This window comes from Lampetra fluviatilis, chromosome 56 (assembly GCF_964198595.1).
Source record: "Lampetra fluviatilis chromosome 56, kcLamFluv1.1, whole genome shotgun sequence".
Classification (NCBI taxonomy): Eukaryota; Metazoa; Chordata; class Hyperoartia; order Petromyzontiformes; family Petromyzontidae; genus Lampetra; species Lampetra fluviatilis.
The window spans coordinates 2802335-2812623 of record NC_136330.1 but is presented as its reverse complement, the minus strand read 5'-3'; the positions used below and the strand labels follow the sequence as shown (position 1 = coordinate 2812623).

At 44.1% G+C, this 10289-nt stretch overlaps 1 protein-coding gene across 2 annotated transcripts in view; it reads left to right on the top strand.

The window, feature by feature from the left end:
• Positions 1 to 10289, top strand: part of GPR83 (G protein-coupled receptor 83) — a 51732-nt gene that overhangs the window by 9462 nt on the left and 31981 nt on the right. For both annotated transcript variants that reach the window (XM_078880100.1, XM_078880101.1), the window contains exon 2: positions 8350 to 8475. In XM_078880100.1, coding sequence (XP_078736226.1) covers positions 8350 to 8475 — 126 coding nt within the window. The remainder of the gene's footprint in view (positions 1 to 8349; positions 8476 to 10289) is intronic.

Below are 10289 nucleotides of genomic sequence, written 5' to 3'. Positions count from 1 at the left end.
AGTTTGCGTGTGTCCTCTCTCTCATCATCATCACGGTGGCTAGGAGATGTTAACTACCTCGCCTGGTGTACAGGAGGTCGTGGGCTCGATCCCGACTCTGATGCCTGCTGCTGTATATTTGGAGTTTGCGTGTGTCTCCTCTCTCATCATCATCACAGTTGGGCTAGGAGATGTTAACTACCTCGCCTGGTCTACAGGAGGTCGTGGGCTCGATCCCGACTCTGATGCCTGCTGCTGTATATTTGGAGTTTGCGTGTGTCTCTCTCTCATCATCATCACGGTGGCTAGGAGATGTTAACTACCTCGCCTGGTGTACAGGAGTGTCGCGGTTTCGACCCCGACCCTGATGTCTGCTGTTGTATATTTGGAATTCTCCCCGCGGACTCGTGGATTTTTCTCTGGGTCTTTGGTTAAATCCCTCTCTCCTCTTGTCATCTCTTTTCCCTTATTATTATTATTATAACAACAACAAAATTGCCCTTTCCCCGTTCGGTGGGACCCCTTTGTTTGCTTTGGGACAGCGAGCCTGCTTCCCCCATCTTTCTACACCCCCCCTGCTTTTCATAACGGGGTTGGCGGCTTCATGTTGACGGTGTGTGTGTGTGTGCGTCACGACGTGATGTATCGGCCCAGACATTGCCTCAATCAAAATGAAAATTTGGAAAAATACAACCGTGAGCTCCAATTTTGGCCACCACGGTGGCTAGGAGATGTTAACGACCTCGCCTGGTAAACAGGAGGTCGTGGGTTCGATCCCGACCCTGACGACGCCTGCTGTGTATTTGAAGTCTGCGTGTCTCTCTCTTTCATCATAATCACGCTGGCTCAGAGATGCTAACTACCTCGCCTGGTAAACAGGAGGTCGTGGGTTCGATCCCGACCCTGACGACGCCTGCTGCTGTATATTTGAAGTCTGCGTGTTCTGTCGCTCTCCCCGTGGCCGCGTCGATTTTTCTCCCGGGTCTTTCGGTTTTCAACTCCACGTTTAGAATCGACATGCAGCGTAGATTATTTGACTGCTATACATATCCACGTGATGATACGCCACTTAGTTGAGCTCTCGTTTGTGACCAGGTCGATTCTGATAAAGAGCTATTTCGCTCAGTGTGGCCTTACCTGGTAAAATAAAAAAAATGTTTGGTTAGTTTATGTGAAACTTCACAGCCTATGACGCGTTTCCAGGGATTCTCTCTGGGTGTATCCTTTGGAAAGACAAAGATCCCCCGTATAGTCTTAACAGACTGTAGGGGCAAGTGCTGTGAGCGAGCAGCACCTATACAGGCCGGCACGGCACACGAGGGAGTGGGTGGGCCAGCACCACGCCCGGTCGCCTTTGTCTCCTTCATGGTGATGTTTACACACCGCACCAGGTACACATTTGAGGTTGAGTCGACCTATGGGAGGTCCAGGGCCGGCTCACATAATTGTCACAGGCGTTGACCGTGAGCGGGAATCGAACCCGGATCGTTGTGTTCATAGCACAATCCGCTAACCATTGCACCACCGCTCCCCAGCCCTTTGAAAAAGAAACGCACTTACGCCCACATAATGTTACCACGTTACTGGCTGTGAAAAGAATCCCAATGCAGAAAAGTTACTCGGCAATGTGCTCTGGGTCTGATGACTCACAGCGGCGACCACCACGCAATCTCATGGCCATTCTCGCAGCGGCCTTTGGCTAACCGTCGAGCAGAGAACGGCGGCCGTCTGGAACGCGCTCCTGCGGCGGTGGTTCCTACCAGTATATACCAGTATAAAAAAACCCCTCCTCTTTCCGATCTTGTGCAGAAATGTTAAATGGTAAAGGTGCTTTCCCACCCTTGCCGCCAGTGAAGTTCACGCCGCCGCAGGGGACGCGCTGAGAGAGACAGTCTGGAGGAGAGAATATTAAATTAAATTAAAGCTTTCGTGACTGCAGGGATTCATCTTCTTGGTTCTTTCGGTAAAGTCACGTAGAAGGGAAATAATAAAATAATAAAAATAAAACATAATAAAATAATTCTCACGACGTTTCGGCCACAACGCAAGCAGCCGTCCTCAGGTGAAGGGAGACAGCGTCTGACGCTGTCTCCCCGACAGACCTGTTCTCCACCTGAGGACGGCTGCTTGCGTTGTGGGCCGAAACGTCGTGAGAATTATTTTATTATGTTTTATTTTTATTACTTCATTATTTCCCTTCTACGTGACTTTACCGAAAGAACCAAGAAGAGAGGATATTAATTAAGAAGAGGTCTTACCCTTTCTGGCAATGCAACAGGAGCGAGCCACGACCTCAGATTTGGATGCAAAGCATCGAGTCTGCATTCACCACACACAGTGCTTGCGGCAGAACACGCGAACAGACGTGCTCTGATAATGGATGGCATTGTCTTTGAGGCTGATTGGCCTGCACTAGAAACAGCCTTCTTAATGGCTTTGTCTGACCTGTGTTAGACCACAGAACGCCGAAAGGCAAACAGTCCAGAGACAATATAAATCAGAGCATGTTTGTTGGCTTGTTTTGCTACAATTGTGTGTGTGCTTAACGCAGGCTTGATGCTCTACGAAATTTAGCTATTTGGTCTTTGAACATCTTAACACGTCCTGTTGTTATTGCCAGAAAGGGGTAAAACCTCATCATTTTGGAGTCTGGCAAAAAGGTCCCGTAGATAGAACATTTATATCTTGAGTACCCATCCACACTGGCCAGCCAGGCATCTTAGAAGAAGTGGGAAGAGCCACACTTCACCCCACACACCACACGCTCACCTGCCCCTCCGCTGTGGTGGCAAAGTTTCCGAAAATCGCCGTCAACCTCTGCCCACCCAGCAGTTGCACGCCCACCGCTCGACTTCTGTGAATAAAAATATCTTCATAGGCTCATCGGATTCCTCCAGCATATACACAACTTTAAAAAAAAAAAATCTCATTATGTGTGGGCAGATGCAGTGCGTGGGTTGGGGGGGGGTTAAGAAAACTTGGACCGTTGGATCAATTGCCTCGCCAGGAGATGAAAAAGTCCGGCGCACTGAGCATTGACACGTGGTAGGAACCTTTAATCGGAAGACTGCATAAACGTAACGCGCAAAGTAAAATAGTAAAATCTATGCAATAGGGTACAAGGACTCTTCTACGTACAAACGAGTTAGGTTCCATAGGTGTGTTCGTAAGTCGATTTGTTCGCAAGTCCAAATTTACTCCTGTCGATTCCAAACACGTTATACGCCATGTACACGAAACACGGGGGAATGGCTTTAAGAGTTGTATCATCTCCTGTAGATGTAGATGCTACTGGTCCTTCATGTTCTGCAGATGTAGATGCCACCACCGCCATCTATTGAACTTACGACTCTCGATCTGAACAGGCAACTCGACATACGGACACGTTTGTTCGTATCTCTGAAAACTCGTAAGTTGAGTGTTTCTTGAGTAGAGGAGTCCATGTACTTTTCGATTCAAAGCTTTTGTGACTGCAGGGATTCATCTTCTTGGTTCTTTCGGTAAAGTCACGTAGAAGGGGGAAAACCCCATAATAAAATAAAATAAAAAATTATTTCTTTTTTTTGTTTTTTTAAAATAAAACATAATAAAAGAAAATTTGAATTATTTATTTTATTATGTTTTCTTTTTATTATTTTAAAAATAAAACATAATAAAATAAAATAGAATTATATGTTTTTCTTTTATTATGTTTTATTTTTATTATTTTATTATTTCCCTTCTACGTGACTTTACCGAAAGAACCAAGAAGATGAGTCCATGTACTATTAAGTTGACAATGTACAACATCTTGCTACGCAGTTCACAATCTTAGGCTGTTGTGTGAATACCAGGGGCCAATAAGCCCCTCGTTTCACAACTTCACCAACAAGTGAAATAGTTTTGTTTAAACGCATGCAGTCATAATAAGAGAGATACACACACACAGCAGGAGACTATGACCTCGACTCTGTGTTTTCACCACTCAAATTTATCAAAGAGCCGGTTAATGTCATTCGCAGAAAATGTACATCCTTGTGAGCGCTTCACGCGAATTCAGCAAAATCAAACCCACTACGGTTTAAAAAATAGGCTAATTTCCACATTTACAGATACTGTCGTCCCTTCCATTGGTTTCCTTTCAAGATTGAGATTGCCACTTAAAGAAGTATCACGTGGGACCTCCACGATTGAGATGGATACCCAATGGTTGTGGATAAAAAATAAAAAAAGATCCCCTGCATAGCCTGAACAGACTGTTGGGGCAAGTGCAGTTAGCGAGCACCTATGAAGGCCGGAACGATACACGAGGGGGTGGGTGGCCAGCACCACGCCCGACCGCCTTTGTCTCCCCAGTGGCGATGTTTACACACCGCACCAGGTGCACACTTGAGACTGAGTCATCCTAGGGGAGGCCCAGTACCTGTTCAGATATTCTTCACTGGTGTTAGCTGTGAAGGGGAATCGAACTCGCGTGGCTGGAGTTCGTAGCGCAGCGCGCTAACCACTGCACCACCGCTCCCCACTACCACACACACACACACGCGTATATACGGCTACACTGGATCGTAATGAGTTGTTTGAGTACAACAAATGTTGATACTCCGACTGATGCTCCTGCTGTGTGGAGTGATTCATGCAGCCAGCTATGGCTGCAGAGTTTGGTGGTACATGTTGTGTATGTCGTTAATTGTGAAAATTCGGTCACAGTTCCTATGATCACTGTTTCATTGCTTTCATGGCTTTATTTTGGTGATTTTCGAAAAGTTTTTTTGGTTTGGCCATGTTTGTTTGTTGTAGGACAGAGTTAGACTAGTGGCCTTAATCTAAGTTGTCTTGTGGTTGTTGTTGTTTGACTTGCATCCCACTGGGATTGTTGCACACAGTGTTGGTGTACGGTGCTTTTTCTGCAATATTTTGCTGCCTTTTCTTGGATTTTCTGTTTGCACTTAGTCACATAGTCACTTTAAGATGTTTTCTTGTTCATGTTTTTGTTTTTTGTTTGTTGCGGTTGCACCCGATTCAAGAGCCGAATGGCTCACAGGGCTATATACCTAATAAATGAACTTGAAACTTGAACTTGAACTCAACACTTCGTGTAAATTATTTAAAAAAATCCATCACAATTGGAGAATCCCAGCACACCTTTGCTTATATTATTGTTATTTTTAGATTTAAAGCTTTCGTGACTGCAGGGATTCATCTTCTTGGTTCTTTCGGTAAAGTCACGTAGAAGGGAAATAATAAAGTAATAAAAAGAAAACATAATAAAAAATACAAATACATTTTTTTCTTTTTTATGTTTTTTTAAAAATAGAACATAAATAAAATAAAATTTTATTTTTTATTATGTTTCATTTTTATTCTTTTAAAAATAAAACATAATAACATAAAATTTAAATTTTAAAATATTTTTTTAATGTTTTCTTTTTATTATTTTATTATTTCCCTTCTACGTGACTTTACCGAAAGAACCAAGAAGATTATTGTTATTTCTAAACGAGTAATTTGCACCTCACATTCTTGGGGTATTTTATATATTGTATATCTGGTGTACATAAAATAACGTCAGTTTAACACGTAGGCATTAGTATTACTCACAGGCCGCAGCCCCTCATGAATATTCATGAGGTGGATTTTTTTACACTCATACAGAACAAGGTCGAGCGGAAAGACATTTTTTTCCGCAAATTCTCTGTAAGTTTGACGTTTATTTATTGAGAGTGAATCTAATAATTAATTCTACGCAGCAACAAAGTGTATTTGGTGTCTTTATTTATTTCTTCAGCACTCGAGACAAAAGGTAAGTCTAATTTATGCTTCTACATTGTGGTAAAATCGACATTTCTCGGTGATTTTCCAGATTTTGTATCGAAATCCAATCAATTTCAACCCCAGCGACCGAAAGCAGAAGAGAATAAAGTATCAGAGCAGTGAATTTTAACAAATGAAAGGTCAATTATATACAATATATGTATCCATAATAGATTTTTTTGGGGTTAGATCGCGTAAATATATAAATGTGTCGTTAAACCCGCCACCACACGACACAGCCAACTAGTAAGGGTTGTCACGTAAACAGAACGTGGCCAATTCGTCACTAGTGCAGCACTAGTGTGTAGTGTAGTGTATAGTGTAGTGTATAGTGTAGTGTATAGTAGTGTAGTGTATAGTGTAGTGTATAGTGTAGTGTATAGTGTAGTGTATAGTGTAGTGTATAGTAGTGTATAGTGTAGTATACTAGTACAGCACGCCGGTGTGTTGGAGAGCCAAGCCACAACATTTACAATCTGAGTACGACGTTTCGCCAGTAATTACAACCAGCTTCATCAGGCGGACTTTAGGGTTGTAGGGTCTCATTGAAAAGGCTCGCACCAAGTTGTTCGCAGCGAGAGGTGGCGAGGGCGGGGGGTAATATTTTTTTTGCGATGTTTACAGAAATCCTAAATTGAGTAAATTGCCGCCGTAGTAATTTTGGGCCGTTCCAACTCCGACCAAGATCCGGTTGGCCGACCTTTCCCAAATGTCGCGAGGCAAGTTTTTTTTTTTTACCTGCGAGATTTTCACTGGGGCCTTTCTGAGTCAAGAAATGCCACTTAATTGTGTTGTTTCGTTTTACCCCTTCAGAGCTGCGACCCACCAAAGGTCAACGGACGCAGAAAAAAAAGTGACCTTGGCTAGAGAGAAAAAAAAATCACCCTGGCCTCAATTTAGATGCCATCAACATGCGCAGCACCTCGTGCGATTCGCAGTCAATTGGACAGACGAGGGGTAAGTGCTGTGCCCCATTATCTTAGGAGCAACAGTAGCTACATACAGTATGCTACGGGCCCCGCACTTTCAAGGGCCCCGCGCTAAATGCTTTCAAGCTATCAATTCCGGTTAAGTGATTCTGCACTTGCTCTATTACTATAGTACTATACCAGAGGTGTGGACTCGAGTCATGTGACTTGGACTCGAGTCAGACTCGAGTCATGAATTTGATGACTTGCGACTCGACTTGGACTTGCATAACAATGACTTTGTCCCACCTATGAGATGTGGACTCGAGTCATGTGACTTGGACTCGAGTCAGACTCGAGTCATGAATTTGATGACTTGCGACTCGACTTGGACTTGCATAACAATGACTTTGTCCCACCTCTGTACTATACTGTCTTCAACTTGTATGAACGACTGGGTGTTTAAGGTTAGCGATTTGTCGTATTAGCTGGCTGTATAGCAAATGAAAAAAATACAATTACTTTACTATGCAAGTAAAAAAAAATGTGTTTTAATATTTACGTGTTTTTCATTTTATTTAGGGCCCCTTTATAACATAGCTTAATCCGGCACTGGGTAAGTGACGAGTTTTATTCCAACTACAGCCCAATTCTTTAGCCTCGCCCGGAATGGCAATGTCCTTAAAGTGATGTGCTCCTGTAAGGAGGGTGGGTGGCGGGAGATGTGACATCAGCGTGACGCACGAACCCCGGGGTCAGCACTGTAGGGACATGGGTGACGTCACCACTCAGACGCACGCGGTGACGTCACCACACGCGCACTCGGGCGCGTGGCGTCCAGGCAGACAGGAATCCACTCAGGGGTCCAGCCAATTAATGTTCCGCCCCCCCTTCTATTGTATGAAGTATCATGTTGAACTTATTTTTCACCGTACGTAGCCAACCGTGCTAATCGGAGGTGCAGGGGAAGGACAACAAACTTAACACCAAAAAGCACTTTTTAAGAAAAAGTTTTTAATCCGGATGATTTAAAAGTTCATAGCTCCGGTGGCTTCCTAATTTCGAAAGGAAGAGCGTTCCAGACGGCCGCATACGCGCAATCTGAAAGCGCCGTGCGATGCGACGACCGTCGTATTTGCTCAATGGCTGAATCAAAAGCTGCGAGGATGACCGCAGAGTTCGCGTGAGGTGTTGTGGTTCATTTGTGGCAGGCACTTTGTGTGTGTGATGAGTGCGACTTCACCGGTAACCGGAGGCCAATGCAGTTCAGCGAGTACAGGGACTCCTCTACTCGTGAACATTCGACTTAAGAACTTTCACAGATACGAACAAACCTGTGCCTGTGTCCAGTTGCCTGTTCAGATCGAGAGCCGTAAGTTCAACCGCCGCGCAATAGATGGCGGTGGTGGCATCTACATCTACAGGACATGAAGGATCAGTGGCATCTACATCTACAGGAGATTATACAACTTTTAAAACCATTCCCCCGTGTTTAGTGTACACGCCGCACAATGTGTTTGGAATTGACGGGAGCAAAGTTGCACTTACGAACAAATCGACTTACGAACAGACCTCTGGAACCTAACTCATTCGTAAGTTGAGGAGTACCTGTACCGGATGGACACACGTGCGGTTGCGTGCATGCCTGCCCCTCTCTGTGTCTTGTCAGGTGCGATTCGTGAACAGCAACTGGGTGTTCGGCAAGACCATGTGTCACGTGAGCCGCTTCGCTCAGTACTGCTCGCTCCACGTGTCCACACTCACGCTCACAGCCATCGCGCTCGATCGATACCAGGTAACAACGCCGCGACATCTGAAATCGAGCGCTCGCCCACGTTACGTTAATTTTTTAAAAATAATAATCATAATCATGCATAACACTGGTCAACAAAAAAAAACATTTTTTTCTGGCCTGAACTTTTGCAGCTGTTTTAGACTAATTTCAGGGTGCTGATTCCAAATCTGATCTCAGATTTGCTCCATCACATCTCATTTTTATGCTATCGGCATACCCCATTTTCATTGATTTTACCCGAAATTAACTATGTCACTTATGATTGCAAGTTGTTGCGAGTCAGTGACTGCTTTAGTGTTAAAATATGGTGCTGTATTTTTAGGATAGTGTGTCTATAATATAATTTCATGTAGATATCCACATTTATTTAATACTTTTCTTCTGCAGTTTTTATTGAAAATGCAATATTTGATATCTCAAAAACCCGATATGATAGACAAAAACTGATGCCAGATTTGGAATCAACACCCCAAAATTACCTTAAAACCGTTGGCATACCTTATGCCAGATAAAGTGTGTTGACCAATTATAAATGGTCCCTTTCGGGTTACATCGTGAAGGCATCATCGTCAATGTTGTGACTCTAACGCAGTTTTTTATTCACTCATTTTCAGAGGGAGGCCCTTTCGTCGATGAGGGGCCGCCACACATTTGAGACCATTGGGAGTTTGACAGCAGCACGATGATGATGATGATGCTGGGGTGGGTGGGGGGGGAGTGTTTTCACTCTTTGCGTATTGTCGGGGGTCACAGGTCAGAGACCGAATTAAAGGCCACTAGGGGTCACCGATTGCCACTGGGGCCTTGCGATGAAGGACGCCGCTCCGACACCCCCACACCGCGACAGGCGACAGAGCCAATCAAAACTATTTCAATTTCGATGTAAAGCTTTCGTGACGGCAGGGATGCATCTTCTTGGTTCTTTCGGTAAGGTCACGTAGAATGGAAATAATAAAATAATAAAATAATAAAAATCAAACATAATAAAATAATGTTTTATTATTATTTTATTATTTACATTCTACGTGACCTTACCGAAAGAACCAAGAAGACCAATCAAAACGAGTTGTCACGTGGGCTCGGGGTCAAACGTGCAATTTGATTGGGTTGATGAGCATGAGCGGAGGGACGTTGAGCAGCGAACAACATTTGCCACGTGTCTACGACGATTTGGCCGCAGAGTGCATCCGGCACGGTCGACGTTTCGCTGGAGCTTCCAGCGAAAGGAACAAATCTTTGCACCTGATGAGTTAATGAGTTAATGATGACGTCACCCTGCTGCTGCTGCTCTATATAAGAACGGGAGACAGAGCAGAGCCTCACCATTCTGGCGAATTGCCCGATGATGCTGGATGCAATTACCAGCGAAACGTCGTACTCAAATTGTAAATGTTGTGGTTTCACGCTTCAACACACCGGTGGGCTAAAGCAGTGAACTATTTGTCTTTTGTCAACGTGACACTTTTTTACTGATTGGCCGTGTCGGGTGGTGGAGGGTTACGACACATTTATAAATAACGCGATCTAAACCCAAAAACGTTGATTATGAATAATATTGGTCGCGAAAGCCTTGCCACGTGTTAAACTGAAAGGTACAAAGTTGATAGAGCACGACTCACGATGGTAATTATGGCTTGAAGTCAAATCGCCTTGTCCTCACTCCAATTCCATTCGGAGCCATTCGTTAAAGCCCCGTAGGCTGCCTGCTTAGGAAGTTATTATAAAAAATGTATACTTCATGCATTAGAACATTTTGATTACACCATTTGTATACACTGCCCCCCCTTCTCCCTCCCGTATTCCAGGTCGGCATT